Source organism: Toxorhynchites rutilus, chromosome 3 (genome assembly GCF_029784135.1).
Source record: "Toxorhynchites rutilus septentrionalis strain SRP chromosome 3, ASM2978413v1, whole genome shotgun sequence".
Taxonomy (NCBI): domain Eukaryota; kingdom Metazoa; phylum Arthropoda; class Insecta; order Diptera; family Culicidae; genus Toxorhynchites; species Toxorhynchites rutilus.
The window spans coordinates 330497584-330518440 of NC_073746.1; the positions used below are offsets into that span (position 1 = coordinate 330497584).

Below are 20857 nucleotides of genomic sequence, written 5' to 3' on the forward strand. Positions count from 1 at the left end.
GAAAATCCTGAAAAACATAGATTTATCAATTTCACCCCGAAGCAAAATTTTGAAATTTTCTGCTAAAAATTTTCCAAATTAACGCTCAAGGATTTTTTTCAACAAATTCCATAACGTTTTGTGGCCTCAGCACCAGTACTGATTTCAAAAATAATTAAGTTTAAATCTAACAAAAAAATTCGGAAATATTTACATTTTTCTGAAAATCGTGATCAATTTGCCCCCGGTTTACGGTACTACAAATAACACAACACAAATTAACAAATAATTAGATGCTTTCCAGGCATGGCAATATTATATACACTTCTGTGTTCGGGTATTTTGGTTATTGTTTAAGGTTTATATGAAGTTGTATTTTCCATTTTTTTAATGCACGAATAATAATTATAACACTGTTGACTTAGGGGGCCTCCGTAGCCACATTGGTTGCGCGTTCGCTTAGTAAGTGATCGATCGTGAGTTCGAAACTCAGGGCCCTCATTGACCATCTTTGTGTTGTTACAGAATAACTACGTCCACGCAACAATCATCTGCGATGGAGATCGATCCACGGTCGAAATATGATCGATTCATCCATACAACTGCTCTGCTCTGCAAGACACATCGGGCTGCTGTTCTATAAATAACTCAACAATGATCAATCAACTGTCTCCGCTGTCCGGTCTAACTGGATAATGGAAGAACAGATAGAAAACTCTTACGCCTAAATGGCTGCTACTGTGTAAATGTGTACTATATGGAATGGTATAGAAGGGAATACTCTAACGTCGAAAAATGGCAACTGTGTAATGTGCTAATTATAGATATGATAAATATGTGACATGTACACGATTAAAATTCGGCTCTGTTACAGCTAAAATGCCAATGAGCCTAAAATAAATAAAAAGGGACAAAAAAAACACTGTTGACAGCTGGATCCGTAGTACAGAAGCAACGGGGTGTCGTAGAACAAATTCCAATGAATATTTTGAAGCTTTAAGGCAGTACCTGAGGCGTTGCATAGTTTTTGAAAATTCGAAAAAAATGCCAAAATGGCGGTCTTTTTTAAAAATAAGTTATTTTACATGAAAAATCGTTGTTTAGAAGCTCAAAAAAATGGAATAAAGGAATATTGAAAACGGTTATGTAACGCTTCAGATAATCCATTTTTACGAAAAATACTTTTGGGATAACATTTCCTAGGGCATAAGTACTCAAAAATGCAAAAATCAAAAATTCGATTTTTTCGATTTTCCAGATCGGGGCCCCCCCCTTGATGGAGAAATGGCTGATATGTTTCTCACAATCCTACTTAAATAGGTTGTCCTACAAATAATAATAAAAATTCAAAACTGTAGAATGAATATGCCATTAAATAACTTTAAAAATCGTTCTTTCAAAGGTTACGAGAGAGTTAGTTTTACCTCCTCATTGAACTTTTCAAGGTAAGAGGAAAATGAACTTTGGTGTTTCAAACCTCTATAATAGTAAGAAGAAAATTTAAATTCTATTCTCGCTCTAGCCAGTCAGTCAACAGGCTTCCTCGAGGCTAAAAGGTAATTTTAAAATTTTCTGAGAGAGAAAAGAGAGACAGAGAGACAGAGAGATAGAAGACATGCATACACACTACATACATACAACTCCCTTTTCCAGCGCGTTTAAGTGGAAAGATTGAATAATCGGGACGGGCCGCTAGTCTATATAAATAAAAATGGATCGCCGATTGTGTTGATAAGAGCAAAACTCCAGGAAGGAATTGTCCGATTTAGGGCTGTCTATATTCTATCATATTTTCTGTATCAAACATTCCATGTAACGAAAAAAAAGAAGTTATTTGCAAGTGGTTGAAAAATCTTGAATTGTGTCTGAAAATAATCTGATATTATAATGACGAGTTTTGGTAGAAGTACTAGAAATTTTATAGTAAAAGGTTAGTTTAAAAGATAGATTAGAAGAACAATCGATGAACAGTTCTGCGATTGGCCCATGAACGTGCGCTTAGTAAGGGTGCTCATACACTATTATATTTTTTATAACATTTTTTCAGTCTGTTCATCGAACCTGTTGGTACATGGTTGGGTTACCTTGAATATTTCAGTCGATTTTTTCCATGTTCGGTGTTTGATATTGTTTACCACTGTTGAAAATTGAAGAGTGGCAAACAAAATAGTGTTTGTACAAACATCAAATGAGGGGCTTAGAATGAAAAGGATGTAAGTGATTTGATCGATTTCTCTACATCGACTCTCTCTTTTGGTCATAGCTTAGCCTCAAATACATTTCCAGCTGTATTTGACAACGTGGAAGATAGGTCAGCACCTCACCTATCAGATTCTATAGCAAACTTAAATTGAAACGTTTTTGCAATTGAGTTATTAACTAAAGAAAAAGTTGATGAAGAGAAATCGATTAAGTCACTTACACTCCTTGTATTCTAAGCCCCTCAAATCAAACTTTATCTGTCAAAAAATATCAAATATTTCACTTCCGGGCAAACAGTGTACGGCAAACTTAAATTGAAACGTTTTTGCAATTGAGTTATTAACTAAAGAAAAAGTTGATGAAGAGAAATCGATTAAGTCACTTACACTCCTTGTATTCTAAGCCCCTCAAATCAAACTTTATCTGTCAAAAAATATCAAATATTTCACTTCCGGGCAAACAGTGTACGGCCACCTTAAGAAAACGTGAATTTTATAGTGAAAAATAAATTTTGGGCGGGACGAAGTTTGCTGGGTCAGCTAGTATTTTATAAATATTATGTCAACATTTATATCGCTTTATTTTTCTTCGATTTACTTCCGTACAAATGCTGACAGGTCAGAATTAGTGGCAGGTGGGTACTGAGGGACGCGATGACTGAAAACAGCGGCTCATATGATTATCGCTAGAGGCGAATGAACTGCAAAGGAGAAGAAGAAGAAGATATGATCAATGTACTAGATGGTGGCAGTCGAAAGTAGAGATGGGCAAAACAGTTCACTTTGATGAACGGTTCGCTCACTAACCGTTCATCTAAGTGAATCAGTTTTTTTTTAACCGTTCTTTCGCTCTTTCGTTCAGCGGTATTAAGAACAACGTAGAATGTTGGCTGGAACCCAACATCAATAGACAGCTATTAATTGATATCGTTGGATTGGATAGTGTACGTATGGGATTTATATTGTTGAAATTCAGTGGGGAAAGATAAGCTGCTTCATTAAAAGTCTCAAACTGTGTGTGAAAATATGTTTATCGGTCGACAAAAGTTTATGTAATAATTTGATGCGCACAAAATATGTGCAATTTTTCATATTCTCTTTTTGGACAACACACAGGTTCCATGTAAGATCATATTTCATAAGGAAAAAAATCAGCAGCGATTTTCACTAACAATCAATCATACAAACAATCACGATAACACGTACACGCAATAGGCCAAACAATGAATTGAAAGCAACGAAAAAACTTTTTTCTCAACATGCCCTCACTATAAAATTTTATGTTTACCTAATCCATGAATCGCCCCAGCTTCCCCCAGATTTTTTTGATTATCAGAAAGTATATGATTGTTACGCGGAATTGAAAGAATACATGAAATTGAAAATATATAGTTTTGCTTTTAAAACTACGAAAATCTAATTTAATTTTTAACCCAAAATTGGGTATACATTAACAGAATAAACCCTGCGTTACATGCATTTTGCTCATAAATGACAAATCGTTTTATTTTCCTTACAAGCGTTGTCGTTATATTTATCCATTCCGTCCAGCGCAAATCAGTTCAGCTGCAATAGTTCGTTCGCAAACACTTCGTTCTCAAACAGTTCACTCTCAATCAGATCTTTCCCATACAGTTCACTCGCAAACAGTTCGTTCACAAACAGTTCAGTCTCCAACCGTTCTTACGGAATCACTCGCTCGTTCACTCTTTTCGGCGAACTAGTTCTTTCGTACCGTTCGTGAACGGTTTGCCCATCTCTAGCCGAAAGGTTGTTTTTTAGAACTGGTGCTATAACCAAGAATCGCCTTCGATTAAAAACCAGGCGTATGGCACGATTGGCTTTTATGGGATCGTTGGTAGCTTTAATGAAAATTCTTAGACAAAACTAAATGCTTTTGATGCTTGAATAGAAATATGACATTTGTATTCCCTGTTTAAGAAGAGGACGACACTCACATGGAATAAGTAGATAAATTGGAATAAAGGATTTCAATTTTTCGAAGAGCGATCTGGCAAAGACCACTTTGTGCACCGGAATATTTTAGTGAGTCAGTCTTGTTTGCTATCTTTTAGGGGTTTGCATGCCGTTTGGAATTAAGTAAATTAATAAATTAAACTTACCTAATTTTATTAGGTATAAAAAATAAAATCAAATATATTAGAGTGCAGGAAATTTAAATTGAGTAGGAATAAAATTAGCTGTAAGGACAAACACACACCCATACACAAACACCAAATACACAAAACAGTTGTCGGGCGTAAACGTTATAAAACCAGAAATACTATTGATCAAGATTTGAGAAGCGACATCCGAAAAGGGAACGATGGTAAATGGAAAGCTCTACTGGGGGGGTTACAATAAAAGCTCTCTATCAAAGGCGCAACAAAAGCTATTACAACGATCAAGAGTAAAGAAATTCAAATAAAGTATGAAAACTGCAGTTCGACCTGAAAGGACGGAAGGAACAGGTATGGATTTGGATAAAGAGTAAGAGTAACCAGTAGTAACTTAGGACTTCTCATATTTCCAATCAGGACCCAATATCGTTACCATGGATTCGATTTCCACTGAGCGAACCGATTGAGAAGAAAATTGCTGCCGTCCATGGCTCTTCGAGCTACGGCAAAACTCGCAGCGTACAGATTTCAATCGACAACATCCGGCCGGCCACATTACAGTGAAGGTTGAATAAACGAAAAAAAAGAATCTATTTATAGTGTTTTTACTTGGGGATTGAAACCTTGATTTAGGCCCACAAATGGAGTTAGCCGATCTTGAGCTTCCGAGCATCAAGCTCGAGCTAACCGAGTGAAAAGAAAAAAGCCCACCCTCAATGGTCCCCGTGGCTTAGAGCAGGGATCGAGTGCACTTTGAGATTAGCACTAGTCTAACCGAGAGGAACAGTTTAGATCCACCCGACGTCGCTAAAATAAATTGATTTGGTGTCAAACCTACAGCTGCCTCGTCTTCGATGGACACATATTTATGTTATTTATTTATTCATTTATTTTGGCTTAACGTCTTTACAACATGGCCTGATACACATTTTTTCTCCAACTGTTTGTGGAGACCATAGTAGGTACGACTCCCATTGATAATGCGTCTCTGGATCTCGCGGGTGGTATCATTGTCAGATGTTACCATTGAGCCAAGGTAGACAAATTGGTCCACTACCTCGAACTCATCGCCGTCGATCATTACACCACTACCTAATCGGGTCTTGTCGTGCTCGCATCCGGAAGCCAGCATGTATTTGGTTTTAGACGCATTGATTTTCAGTCCAATTCTCTCTGCTTCGTGCTTAAGTCTGGTTTAATGTTCAGCTACAAGGCAAGTTAAACGCCGCTCGTCTCATAGCACCCCCTAGCGCAATGTTGAACAGCAGACAAGAGAGACCATCACCTTGTCGAAGCCCCCTGCGGGACTCGACTAAATTAGATAATCCACCTGATATTCGCGCACATACGTTAGTTGCCTTGAGTTGAGTATGCTCTCAATCTCCGTCAACGAATTCCGCAGCTCCCCGTTAGTAGGGCGTCTGACTGCAAGGACTTCCATCAGATTGCGCTTCACTGATCGTATTGGGCGCTCTCAGACTCCATCAATATGGGGTGGATGTCACCGACTTTCGCATAAATTGGTTTCGGTCAACTTCGCACAAGGCTTCTCGAAGCACCTTGCTAGCGTCCATAGAATTAGTGACACAATCGTTGTAGAAGCTGACTGGCGTTCCTCTCCGTACAATGAAGTTTTGAATGGCCATTATACATGAGTTAGTCGTTGGAGTGCTAGCTACTTCGATATATTCGCCTCTGGTCGTCAGACAGATTAGTAATACTCCTTATCGTTTCTCAATCCTTCCAAAATAATCAACTCCCACGTGAGCAAAAGGTTTAGTGAAGGCTGCTAACCTAGCTTCTGACAGTCTGCCATTTCCGGAGGACGGGGATGTACATCGCGGTTCTGGCACCATTTCCAATTTCTACGAACCTTTGGTAGATGCGGTATTTTTGGCGGACTTCATTCAAGGCGATTTCGTGTTTGCGGTGCAGTTCTTCGAGATTTTGAAGTTCCGGATCTTTTTGATGCTGGAAGCTAGTCTAGTCATTCTATTACTGCAGCCTGGAGCTCCAGCCTTGGGATGGGCATATACTTGATTGGTGATTGGTGGTATCTTCAGCAGAACCATAGAGAGTTTGATGAGCCCTAAATGCCCGTAAATGGTCATCAACGTTTTCATTACCTCACGTTTCGAAGGATGACGAATTCCTTTTAAAAGAGCACTATCAAATTGGGACCAACAGATCTTGTACTCTTAGTATCTTGTCGGCTCGAGTATCCAACGACATGCCGAGAATCTTCTGGCTCGCCAGAAGGTGACCGTAATGTAGTTTTCTCCGCCACCTTTCACTTTATCCTGTACTAAATTTCCTCATCCTTCAAATGAAAGCAACATAATTGGCTTACGTACTTTTCAGTGTAAAGCCAGTTACAGAGTCTGAAACAAAAAAAGTAACTATTACTCTGTTATTTTTTAAATTCGACCATATTTATATCATGTGAGAAAGCTGTTTTCTGACTTTAAGGGGATGAATCAAAAATGAAATTCTTCTGTTATTTTCAATAAACGAATAATATATGCATGAAAAACAAATAAAAAAAAATTTTTTTGACTCGATTATATACAGTGAAAAGAAATCGGAGACTGTATATAATCGAGTCCGTGCTGTATGTCAAAATGGATTTTGAGCAGCTTACAAGCCTTCTGTTAATCATGCTTATGAAAATAAGGCAAGGGGTCGGAAATATATCCAGTAAGTTTGAGTCAGCCCTCTGATAGGCAGCAATGTTTTTGATGCCAACATCTCGAGCAGCTGAGGAAAATGCGGTTTGATTGGTTTCGACCCCCACTGAAAGCTATGATGTTGGCAACATCCGAACACATACGAAGAGATAGGCGATTGTAGTGCCCTGGTTTAAGTACGTGGTTAAGAACCGGCTTGAAAATTCCTGATTTGCTTTACGAAGAAAATTCTCATGAATGATAACTTAAAGACAACTCGGCCGACTGAAACATAAGTAGAGAAACGAGGGGAGGCCATCATGACTGAACACATTAGAAATATACGGCTCAAGTAGCGAGGGTAAGGTCTTGAAGGGGAAATGTACTCGAACGATATGTGTGATTAGCACTACACCCAATTGAAACAACAGTTCGTTACATATGACATAAGTTTTAATGCATTGTTTCGGTCTATATTTACAATTACAATCAATGCCTTAGTGTTTTTGTGACTAGAAATGTGTTACTGCATATATATATAGATCAACTAATAGCTCTCACCTGTTCGTATATTCTCTTGTTAAATGTAATTTTGTATTTTTTTTTGTTTTCATCATTCTTAAGAGCATTAAATTAAATAATTTAGCTACACCCATCCAAGAGTTCATATGTTTTGTTGTGTGTGTTGAAGATTTAACTTTACCGTTGTCTTCTGAGTACTCAATTGTTTCTTCTTATATGCTAGCTTTATTTATAAATCATTCTCATTCTTTTTGAATTGATAGTTGTTGAGATTTTACAATTTCAATAATTATTTTGATGCCATGTTTCGCAGCTTTACGATTTTTTTTATATTTGATTTCTTGCATTTTGTCAAAAAACAAAAAAATATATATACAGTTTCACTACAGTTACTAATATTTTATTATTACATGGCGAAATTTCTAAATTTTCATTAGCGTCGTACACTCGGGACTGAATCAGCGCAGTGTTCATTCGAATTATATTAAAGCCCGAGCGAAAATTTCTTCGCTTTGCTACTTTTTTTCAATTATTTTTTTTCGTGCGAACAGAGGAACGGATAAAAACATATTCGAAAATCCGCGATTAATCTCACCCGTGTTTACCGATTAACAGCAAGTAAACATTTTTCGGCGAAGCGAATAAATAACGATTCCAGCGTGGACTCGGCTGAATCGATTGAATTAAAAACATTCAATTTCACGAATGAGGAGGTTAATGAAATTTTTAACGATTTATTGTTCGCGGATCTGTGTGGGCGTGTATTTATGTTATTTATGCACTTGCGTCAAAATGGCGCCTTGAATGCGCCCCCGCCATCCCTCCCCTGTTTGTTTGATTTGTTGATAATATCGTCCGTGTTGTGGTGGGGTTAGCATTTCGAATTGGTTCCCCGAAATAGCTAGCTTTAGTTTAGTTTTAAACTATTAACCGGTTCAATCACTCCTCGACGATGATGATCAACAGCTTGGGAAGGATTAGGGTTGATCCTACATTAATTATGTTTGGTATTGAAGCATCGGAGCGGAGAGGTTGGGGTGATGCGAGCTGTTCATCCGGAGCGCGGAGAGACTCTTGTTGTACCATTCGTCCTCGGCGGACATTCCTGGAATGGTAAAATAAATAGTTTATTATTTATGATGTATGTTAGAATATCTTAGGAAGATACTTTCGAAAGGATGTTGCCGATATCGACAGTTTTGATTTTACATTTTTCATATCATGGATAAACATAAACTAGAATTAAGTCTACAAAGAACTGAGAGTGGTCCTTTCCTGGCCACATCTCAGTCTTTCCTAAGGCAGCATTGATTGTTCATAGCAGTAACCGACGAAGGTAAATGTACAAAGTGGAATTACCAAATGAATCCCTTACTGTTGTGAATAATACTCAAACAAGACATGAAGTTCAGACCTCTTGATCTGCATTAACTGGAATACAGAGTAAAGTACCTAGAGTCTCGATACAAAACATTCTTTAAATATTTTTGTGCAGTCACTAAAGCTAAAACTTACGAAACATTATTATTACTTTCGAATTACGGCTTGAGCTTTATCATTACCAGTCACCTTTTGAAATCAAAATTAAAAATTTGGTTTGGATAGTAAAAGGAAAAAAAAATTCTTCAGTAGTACACTTTAGTGGGTAGATGTAGCAGACTGTTCGCTTGAAAATTTCCATTGGGATGTTTTCAACGGTAATTTTATATTACTGTGCAAATTTTGGAGTTTCTGGTATTGGTTGAGATGGTTTATGTTATTTACGCTTCAACTTTTTGACATATACTGTAAAAGACGCGCAATGACAGTAGCTTTCCAACGAATGTCTGGAAATTTGATTCACTGGAATAATAATTAAGTTACGCCATCTGTTTTAAACCAAAGAAACTTACCGGTATAAATATATCATATTAGTAAATATATTTCCAATTCCAAATTCTACTGAACCTGATTGTTGAAATTAATTCAGCGGGATTCCAAAATTATGATTCTCCAATACGGAAATGAATAATAAAGAAAAACACTTTGATCCGTGATTCATTTTATTAATTAAAGAGAGAGAGAATATAATTTGTCGAAAGACATAATTGTAGGCAAATATAGATACATTAGTTCACTGTAATTTCCATTACATGATTATGTTTATACAGGTATAATTTTAATCTACCAACAGTTCCATAAATCTAAATAAACCATCTGTTCGGATCAAACAAAAAAACTTCCTTGTTAATCGACCTTTAATTTTTCAGCCGATCAAAGCTGTAATTTATTTTATGGTTAAAAAAAATACATTTAAGATACTATTTTCCTTACAATTAGTGTTCCTTTAAATTCTTAATTCCTCTTCCTTTCTTCCTTCCTCTATATACTCTCTACGTGTGGATCGACAATTTGTTTTATACGTTGGCTCCAAATACTTTTCCGTGTGAAATGTTAAATTCCTGTTCGTTGTATCTGTGCCATAAATATTGTTTCAAAGCTTGTAAATTTAATTTGAATTTATGCTTACAAGATTTCTATGTGTAATGTCCTGAATTCTATTATTTTCGTATCTAATTCAGCTCTATAGAAACACTTCCTTTTCATAAATTTCCTACTATCAATAACATTCCACTTGTATAGTATTTCTTTATTTTCTTCTTCTGGCAACTCTATCTCTCATTCTCAACCTCTCTCCTATCTCTGTCAACTTTGTTTGTTTACAAACATATCCACCCTTGTGGCACTTCACATACCGTGCGGTAGTAGATCTGCAGTGCTCCCAACATATTCCCCGACCCGTAACCCTGGTCCGGAAGTTATGTCCGGTTCGGTGTTACCAGCTTCTAACTCCAGCACGGTTAAGCTCACTACAGCACGCTTATATCGCTTAGTTCTGGTACGCACCCATGCCTGCCGTATACGTCCATCGCTAGACACGATGGGTTCTTCTACTATTCCGCGGACCCAGCACTTCCGGTTGTTGCCTTCGACAATATACACCAAGTCGCCCGCTTTCAGTGGTTTCGTTTCGCCAAACCACTTTGTGCGTTGATTCAATGACGGAACATACTCTTTGATCCAGCGTTGCCACAGCTCACTCGCTAACTGTTGTGATCGTTTGTAGGTATCTCGAAGAGCCTCAGCCGGATACGGGGGTGGAATCGCTGCGTTTCGGAGGCTGGATGGAGGGCCCCGCAGGAAATGATTTGGCGTCAACGCTTCCATTTCATCTGATTCTTGTGACACGTACGTAAGCGGACGTGAATTTATCATGTCCTCTGCTTCCACGATGCACGTCTGGAGAATCTCATCAGTAAGTCGTTTACCATCATCTAGGGCCTTCAAAATTTCTTTGGTTGAGCGAACCAGTCGCTCCCACACACCCCCCATATGAGGTGCCGCAGGTGGGTTGAATCTCCACTTAGTCCTCGCATTAGTGAATTGATCTGCACAATCGAACACGATGTTTTCAAGCAGCGCCAATAACTCTTTACTAGCCCCTTGAAAATTGGTACCGTTATCGGAAATAAATTCGATCGGCCAGTCTCGACGACAGATGAAACGGCTTATCGCCATCAAGCAGGACTGCGTGGTTAACCCATGAGCCACCTCTAGATGCACCGCTCGCGTTACCATGCATGTGAATAATGCTATCCAGCGTTTTTCTTTGCGCCGTCCAACAACCACTTCAAATGGTCCCATGTAATCAACTCCCACGAAACTGAATGGTCTGAGATTCGGAGTCAATCGCTGCACTGGCAACGGAGATTCTCTAGGAACTTGAGGACGATTACGATGAACTTTGCACCAGATGCAAGCCGACGATACCTTTCTCACCACTGCATCCACATGAATTACGTGAAACGACTGCCTGAGTTTGTTTTTCACCGCTAGTCGATATCCATGACCACACCTCTCATGAAGGTTTTGGATAATCAGATTGGTAATCCTTGAGTTGTCTGGTAAAATTACTGGAAACCTTAAATCAAACGGAAGATCTTCTGCTCGCTCGCAGCGGCCTTCCATTCGAATCAAGCCATTTTCGTCGATTAGCGGAGTCAGCTTTTTCAGTGGACTGGATTTCTCTAACGGAAGCCATTGATTTATTGGTCGATCTTTATTTCGTTTCAGCACCTTCAGCTCGTCGATGAAGCTTTCCGCCTGTGCCATTTTTAGCAGAAAATGTTCTGCCTTTTCATACTCCTCTTGTTGCAACGGTACACGTATGCAGGCCATTGTATTCTGCTTCAACGCCTTCGCCTGTCGTTCCGTTGGTTTCAATGTCTCAATCGGTAACCCTTTGGTCTTTCGTTTGCAATTCGAGATGAAGCGAAATACGGACGCGATTGTTCGAACGAGCACGTTCCACTTGGAAAAACGCGTTGCATCGATTAGAATTGTCCTTTTGTTTCGTGCAATAATAAGTGGATACGAAGTTCTTCTGTTGTGTTGCTGGCGGTAGTACCTTTTTTGGCCAGTGCTGCTCGATTTCGTATAAAAATGTGGGTCCTCGTACCCACACACTGTCGGAATGCATCTCCGGATCTTTACCCCATTTCGTTAGCTGATCAGCCACATTTAGTCTAGTCGGTATCCAACGCCAATCGCTCACTTTAGTTATACTGAGAATCTCGCCAATTCTGAAACCGACGAACTGCTTGTACCTCCTCTGATCTGACCGAATCCAAGAAAGGACGACACTAGCGTCAACCCAGAAGATGACTCTGTGAATCGCAAAACTGTGGTTTTCATGAATCGTTCGTGATAGTCGTGCGCCAAGAACTGCTGCTAGTAGCTCTAGGCGCGGTATTGATACCTGCTTTAGTGGAGCCACCTTAGAACGACTCATCACCAATGCGCACCTCACTTCGCCCTTAACAATCGCTCGAAAGTAAGCCACACACCCATAGGCCTTTTCGCTTGCGTCAGCTAGTATATGTAACTCAAGACCCTCTATCTCGCTCGATTTGGCCCCGCCGAAATAACTTCTTGGTAGTTTGAAGGACCCGATATTCTGCATTATATTTATCAGACATCTCCATTTCTCGAGCGACTCCGCATCGATCTTCGTATCCCAATCACAGCCAGTGCGCCAGAGATCTTGTATTAGCATCTTTCCCCGTACGGTGACGGGGGTAAGGAACCCGTTGGATCAAATTGGGCCATTACGAAGCTTAGTACAATTCGTTTCGTTGGACATTTTTCGCTATCAAGAAACTCCTTGTACATTGTATTCGACGCGGTGGCGAAACAGAAGCTATCTTCTACAGACTCCCAAACAATGCCTAACACACGCTCATACTCTGTACCTTTATCCCGATTAAAATGGACTGCAGCATCCGAATTACGTTCACCTAGCTCCGATAACAATTCCTTCGAATTTGACACCCAATTTCGATTTGTGAAAACCACCTTTTGAATGCACATACTTCACTTCCTTGGCCCGCTGGATCGCTTCCTCTACCGAGTCTACGCTGTCGTAATAATCGTCCACGTAGTGTTTCTCACGAATTGTTGTCACTGCATCCGGGTACTTCTCCGCAAATTGTTCCGCATTGAGGTTTTTGACAAATTACGCGGAACAGGGCGAACACGTGGAGCCAAAGGTGGCCACATCCATCACGTACACCTGAGGTACTTCTCTTGGGTCAAATCTAAATAAGAACCGTTGCGCTTGCTTATCTTCCACACGAATTCGGATTTGATGATACATTTCCTGGATGTCTCCGCCAAATGCAATGGGGCGTTCTCTGAACTGGCAAATAACCTTCGGGAGTGGTACCAGCATATCCAGCCCCTTCAACAGTTCCGTGTTCAAAGACACCTCTTTGACAGACGCCGCAGCGTCCCATACCAGACGCACCTTTTGTGGTTTACGTGGATTCAAAACCACGTTCACTGGAAGATACCAGACCGACGAGCCCGGTGTCTGCGCTTTTTCTGAGTCGGTAATTTTGTGGGCGTAGCCCTTCATTTGATAATCATTGATCTGCTGGTAAACATTTCGCTTCAACGATGGATCTCTCTCCAGCTTTCGTTCAAGAGCCTTCATTCTCCGCAGGGCCATCGGGTAGCTGTCGGGAAAGCGCCGCTCATCCTCTCGCCATAGCAGCCCCGTTTCAAAATGCTCTCCTATCCGCTTAGTCGTAGCTTGCAGAATCGTTTTCGCACGCTGTTCTTCCTTCGGTTCAGGAATAGGGAACGACGAAAAATTAGACTCCTCTAACATATATTGGTTGCGCATTAAATCGTGCAACTCTTGATTACTCACTGCTGTGACTGTATGCAAATTTAGGAAAGTACTGACGCTCGGCTTCCGCTTCTCTGGACCATATACCGTCCAACCTATTCTAGACCGCACAGCAATGGGCTCGTTTTGTTTGCCAACCCGTGACTCCAGTGGTGCAAAGAGATGTAGATTATCTAAACCGATCAATATCGCAGCTTGCCCTGTTGGAAAATCATTCACAGGGAGTCCAGCTAAGTGTGGATACCGCTTCACAACATCTGAAAAATGTGTGTCTTGTTTTGGAAGCAAAAGCTCTGATACAGTGCGAACATTCTCTAGTGGAATCTTTTCCTTTGATCCTTTTACCGACAGCATTAACTCGACTTTACGGGAATTATTTTCGAAACGATTAATGTTTCCCGTCCACGTAACAATGAGCGGCTCAGGTTCCTCTTCCGCCTTTAATCGGCATGCAACATCTTCATCGACCAACGTGGTAGACGAACCTTCATCTAAAAATGCCAGAGTATCGTATCGTTTGCTACCAAAGTGCAACGTCACCGGTGCCATGCGAAATATAACCGACCGATCTGCCCCTCTGTGTGCGTTGCATTCTACTTTCTGTAGCTGCACGGATTCTTCCACGCGATGTAAAAGTGTGTGATGATTCGCTCTGCAGTTCTTTACCGTACACCGTATCTTGGAACCGCAAGGTTTGTCGCCATGTTTATTTAGACAGAGGCTACATAACCTTAGTCTCTCTACAGCTCTCAACCGTTCTACGATGTTCATCTTCCTGAAGTCGTCGCAGTATCTAATCCGGTGATCAGTTCGCTGACAGATCCAGCATGGTTTGTTTGCCTTTTCCTGCTGCATTCCCTCATCACTGTCCGTCGCCAAATCATGTAGGTGTATAAACTCGTTCTTCTTTGCAGATTTATTCTTCGAGTATCGCGCGTAATCGTTGTCCAGTGACGAGTAGGCCGCTGCTTCGGAGGCGACGTCACCGATCCCTGTTATGTAATCAGTGAACAATCGTAGTGGTGTTCCCTTCTTACCACGTTTGAACTCTACCCACTTCATCTGATAGTCTGGTGGCAGTTTTTCAACAAGTTGCTGCACCAAAAGCGGGTTGCGAAGATGATCACGAAGGCGGGTTGCCTCTAAATGATCACAGAGTTGCTTAACAGTTATGCCGAACCTCACAAATGATTGCAGATTATCTGTCGTCGGCGTTGAGGCGTTCTTTACCTTCTTCAGCAACATTCCCAACAATTTCTCTGGCTGGCCAAATAACCTGCGCAAATCTCGAATAACTTCCGGCACTGAACCCGGAAGTATCAACATGCTTCTCACAGCATTCAGTGCTTCTCCTCCCAAACTGTTCATCAAACGTTCAAGGTTTTCAATATTTGAATAACCGCAAGCCTCGGTTGTATTCTCGAAGCAGCTTATAAAAAGCGGCCATGTTTCCGGATCCCCGTTAAATTTTGGTAGGTTGCCGGATATCACTTTCCTCGTAGCAATCTGCTCACGAGTTAATTTTAAGACTTGACCCCCCGTTAAACTGCGATCTCTACCAACCTCGCTCTGAACCAACAAATTTTCGCCCTCACATTCTTCTTCATCACTATCAGACTCGTCTTGATCTACTACGCATTCTTTAACTGGTGTTTTTGATTCTTCAAAACGGTGGCTTTGGAGTTTCAAGTCATTACATTTAACGTTGACCATCGGCTTCCCACCCTTACTGTAAGCTCCACGTACATCTCTTCCCCGGGATTCCTCAGCGTTCTGATCTTTTAACCAATCCTTCACTTTCTGCTCCGACGCTTCAGCTGTTATTCATTTTACACCGAATCTCGTTCCGCTGCTTAAAGAATGCTTGTTCATCTGCTAACTGTGTTTCTAATAGCTCCTGTTCTTGTTTAAGCTTTTCTGCCTGCATCAAGCGTTGCGCTTCAAGTTCCCTCTTGCGCATATTCCGTTCCATTTCCAACTGCTTTCCGTTCCATTCTATCTCTCGACGTAATCTAGACTCACGGATTTCCATTTGCTTCGCAAATGCTCTTTCATGCGCTAGCTGTTCCTCCTCAAACTGCTGCTCAGTTAGGTCCGAAACAGATCCATTGCCGCGAACAGAACCCGCATCACTTCTCAATCCACTTTTGCCTTTATTTGATCGCGTCTTCACAGGTTTAGGAACATTAAGTTGTTGAACGTTAGATGCAACACATCGCAAACAGAGCCAATCAACCTCAGCGATTTTCTCATCCACACCAGCGCAAGAAAAATGGGCCCATTGCTCACAATTCTTGCATTGTACCCAGTCGATATCATCCGACTCACCTTTGCTGCAATATACGCATACTGAACTTGCAGTGGGTGGGGCCTTTTCATGACCCACATCGTCTTTAGTGTTACGAGATGTCATTGCGAAGAGTAATCAAATCCGAACTAATTCTTTGATTTTTGTTCGGATCGAACAAAAAAACTTCCTTGTTAATCGACCTTTAATTTTTCAGCCGATCAAAGCTGTAATTTATTTTATGGTTAAAAAAAATACATTTAAGATACTATTTTCCTTACAATTAGTGTTCCTTTAAATTCTTAATTCCTCTTCCTTTCTTCCTTCCTCTATATACTCTCTACGTGTGGATCGACAATTTGTTTTATACGTTGGCTCCAAATACTTTTCCGTGTTAAATGTTAAATTCCTGTTCGTTGTATCTGTGCCATAAATATTGTTTCAAAGCTTGTAAATTTAATTTGAATTTATGCTTACAAGATTTCTATGTGTAATGTCCTGAATTCTATTATTTTCGTATCTAATTCAGCTCTATAGAAACACTTCCTTTTCATAAATTTCCTACTATCAATAACATTCCACTTGTATAGTATTTCTTTATTTTCTTCTTCTGGCAACTCTATCTCTCATTCTCAACCTCTCTCCTATCTCTGTCAACTTTGTTTGTTTACAAACATATCCACCCTTGTGGCACTTCACATACCGTGCGGTAGTAGATCTGCAGTGCTCCCAACACCATCTGCCATAATTTCCTAATCGTCTTGTTTACGTTGTTTATGTTAAGTATGTATAATTTTCTTTGTAAGCCATACTGTATTTCTCACCGGTCACCAATAATATTGGGCTCGGAGATAGCAGGACTAATCATACGCGAGTTCTGTAGTTGAAAGTAATTTTTAGATTAGTTATCCATAAGGCATTAGATTGAGCTAATTCACCGCTAAGTAGACTTTAAGATAAACCTATTTATTCATTAAACGCAATCGATAAACTCTTTGCTCTTTGACTTTGGACTTTTGTTTTCTTTTTGCTCGGTTTTGTTTTTATTCTATTGGGTTCACTCACTCAATGTGACATTACGCTGAAGCGGTCATTCTACAGTGCCTGTGCTGACCACAAGGGCGCGTTGTTGTTGATTGGCAATACTGTTGAAGCTTAGAGGTGAGCGCGCAGGCCTAATAGGGTAGGCCTACACTGTTTACTGTGGGAGTTCCTCTTTTGGTGCAGTATTCCCCCCCCCCCTATTCTACGCGGCGAATGACGTGAGATGGTTCAAGTCACGGTGTTCTCGAAGGCGACTGGGTGACTATAGTTTGTCACTAGGTGAGATTTGAAGTCGTGTCCTCATGTGTTTTCGACTCCGGAATCAAATAGGAGCTAAAAAGTAAGGTGGCTTCCGGAATAAAGCGAGAAACTTTGCCATCTCACCTCATTCGCCGCGCGGAATAAAGGGGATTGGCTTGCTGAATTTCACGCCGACGGTTGTGTTTAAACGTAGTGAATTATCCATAAGTAAATTGACCACAACGTCAAACTGTAACGACAGCCTCTATAATTCAACAACTGGCTGACTGGAAGGGTCATGGAAGATACTGCGTGAAAAGCCTCTGGTTCACACGTGTTTTATTGATCGTGATTTCTTTTAGGATGAAAGTATTGTCATCACCCCATTATTCACCTGATTTAGTATCGTCTTATTTGTCCAAGGATTCTATTTCCATAAGAGACTTTAACAGTCTATCAACACTACAGTCCGCAGCCTAAACGCTGTGGAACACTTCGTTACTAATAATGGCTATTTTAAAAAGTGAAACTGACAATTTAACGAGAGACTTTCGATAGCTGTTTGGATTTTATTGCGAAAAGTTGGTTATTTGGAGTGCCCCAAAACATTCTACTGGAGAACCCAGAGCCATTGACTCGCAATAAAAATATGTTTTCAGTTACATTTTATATGCGGCAAACATATGTCATTTGTAAACAAGGTTTTCAAAAAAAAAAAATGATAATTTATCATTCATTGCATCACGTTCAGAGCGGCAGAGTGGACCAAAATAATACCATCATCAAAAGCTCATTTTTCGTAACTGAGTTCAGTTCTCAATATATATTGCTTATTATATTTTTTACCAACTAAAAACATATGCTTCGAAGTGGTGGTCTGAGTATTGGTGTATGTTCTATGATACTCATTGAGTTTTGGCTGATTCACATTGGTGACGTGCATTAAGATGCATATTTTTCAACAGGTTTTTTGATAAGTTCAACACACTATATCCTATTTGCAATACAAAATTTGAGACGAATCCTTCGAAAAAAATTTGACATTTGACACAGTGAACGACATGTTGAACCCAAACTTTGTGTCAGCATGTCAACTTGGTAGCAGGTGTGTCAAATAATCGATTTCTAAGATTTTTTTTGACAGAATTCTGTTAATTATTGCAACCGATTATTGGCATCGAGATTACAGTCGCTAGTTCAATTGGCAAAAAGATTATAGTCACTAGATAAACCCGGACACCACCCAATAACAGGGAATCGTGCCGTCAATTTATTATACATTACCGTCCTGCGGAAATGACAAATTTTCTCCAAGACGTGCCCGTGTTGATTCTGCTTGCGCCTCCGACGGTGTGCTCAAGTGTCAGGCAATATGCACGCCTGCGTTTCCTCACGCCTCCACAAGGAGCACCAAATCCAAATTCAACGTCTTGCATCGATGCGAAGGTAAATGGGAAAGGCAGACGGCGTGTCTTGGCAATATCTTTGAGGGTGCAAATATCGAATTTCCTTCGGTTATACATTTATTTATTTATGCTTTCGGCGAAAGGACAGGGTGAGAGGGCAGAAGGGGGGTGCGTTCATCCCGTTTTTGCACCTGACTTGCGCCGGAATCCAGGTCGCCAACCAATCTCGGCTGGAGGAAGCACGAGCGGAAGCAAACAAATCGAGCGCTGGCAGATGCATGCAGTTTTTTGCACATTTGGAAAAAAAGGATGCTGTTGCATTTGAGTGGAAGAAGTTTTCCTATTGCCACTTCATTTTGCGGAAACCTACTGCAGAACTTTGTTTTAATATAATTAATTGTTTCATGATGAAGGTAGGAAATAGTTTCCTAGTAAGAAGCTGCGTAGGTGCTAGGCTCATTTTAGTGTTTTCTGAACTCACCCATTGAATCCTGGCGGACGCCTACCGAACCCATGTTGGAACTATGCGTCATTGAGAAAGGTTGCGTCATTCCGGGATACGAGGAGGCACCCATCTGGAAGAGATCCTGTGAAAGAGAAGTGGGGGAAGAAGGGTGGAGAAATAATGATCAAACCGTCGATTAGCGTCAAAATTAAAGTCATCAACCGTCAGATTAACTGCGCGGAGCGGTTTCCTGGATGGCCATGGCAAAAAGGGCGAAGTGGGGGAGAGGACATTGGCTGCTCTGTGGCTGGTGTTGATGGGTGGTTGGGTTGGGACTGGAATACCATAAACTGATTCTCACCTGCGGATATCGATTGATTGAGTTTGGATGGGGATATGGTTGATAACCTCGGGACACGCTGTAGCCTTGTATGTTCCGCATCATGCCGTTGCACGACGGTATCACCGAGGGGGCGAGTGCTTTCTGTAATTGCTTTTCTTGCTTGCGATATTTGGCCCGGCGGTTCTGGAACCAGACCTGTGGAGCATAGAGTGAGAGAGAGAGGGGAAAATAGGATGAGAAAACAAGATGGTTGGAAAAAATAGAAATTAACCGTGAAATTACTTTCAATGATGGTTTACGACGGAATGATTCGGAGGTGTGTGTTTGGGTTGAGAAAATATACAATATTAAAAAAAAATCTCCGAATAAGTTTAGGTTACTTTATCGTTCCTGTCTGAATCGAACAAGTGTCACAAAGTTATCGGCAGAACAACACATGGTATTTTAGCTTATTTTTGTTGGTTTACTACGTATGCCGCTCATTTGACTCAGCACAGAACATCCAACTCATACCATGATTCCTTCTACTAATATAGCTACAGGATACCCTCATTATCGTGATTGTGTGAATGTAAACTGAGTGAGGAAGAGGGCAAAGCTCAGCCAACGAAAGGGACAACCCGATTCACGTGCTTTGTTGAGATGGGAGATGGAGCTCGAAACGTCCCTTCTGAACAGCATTGTCTGTTTGTTCTTCACTCGAGGCGATAAGTCTTTTGAGAGTTTCCATTGCGTGGGGGAAACATCGAAATGGCTTCGTAAATTGGGAACGATGAAGGTGCAGAAAGTTTTATTTTGTTTTTACCTTCTTCGAATGGTGGCTATCGAGAGGAAAAATATAATACTGATTTTGTACAAATTCTTTTGATGCGAAACGAATGGGAAGTGTAGCAAGAACAATTCGGGTCTCGACGTGTTAAAACAAAATGAGAAGATTGTAAAAATAGTCTATTTTCAATATACAGCTAATTTTGAGCATACCTTTAAGCTTTGAATGTGCCAAACCATGCTTCTCACTTAGGAAGGTCCGAATCTCTCTTTGGGTTCGCGATATGCTACCGAGCGCTGTCTTGGAGTAAAATAATTTTTCGCTCGTATTCCGCCTTTTTTATGCAATATATGGCTGAAACGAATCAATCATAGTCGATATCGCTAGATACTCGTGATTTGTAGTAACCAACACTTAGATATGACGCATAAATTTCGATTCATGTTCGACTTCGGTTTTAAGTGGAGCTTAGTGATAACGATTGATCGGGCTCACGCGTAGTTTTTATTAGAAAAGAATAAGTACCGACTTCACATTTTCAACTACAATACAATAAGTGAAGCTTTTTGTTTCGTGTCTGAATCAGATACTTCCGAGAAAACA

The 20857-nt window shown here is 40.4% G+C and overlaps 1 protein-coding gene and 1 long non-coding RNA gene across 3 annotated transcripts in view; one reads left to right on the forward strand and one right to left on the reverse strand.

Annotated features, from left to right (window-relative positions):
• Positions 1-409: 409 nt before the first annotated feature.
• Positions 410-1677, forward strand: LOC129777564 (uncharacterized). The gene is made up of 3 exons (XR_008743259.1): positions 410-1424; positions 1502-1535; positions 1633-1677. It is a non-coding gene; the product is annotated as an uncharacterized LOC129777564 (long non-coding RNA).
• Positions 1678-7462: 5785 nt separating this feature from the next.
• LOC129779736 (homeobox protein unc-42) overlaps positions 7463-20857 on the reverse strand; it is a 92117-nt gene continuing 78722 nt past the window's right edge. For both annotated transcript variants that reach the window (XM_055787389.1, XM_055787387.1), the window contains 3 exons: positions 19504-19680; positions 19179-19284; positions 7463-8593 (listed from right to left, as the gene is read on the reverse strand). In XM_055787389.1, the coding sequence (XP_055643364.1) occupies positions 8487-8593; positions 19179-19284; positions 19504-19680 (390 nt within the window). In that variant the 3' untranslated portion in view covers positions 7463-8486. The remainder of the gene's footprint in view (positions 8594-19178; positions 19285-19503; positions 19681-20857) is intronic.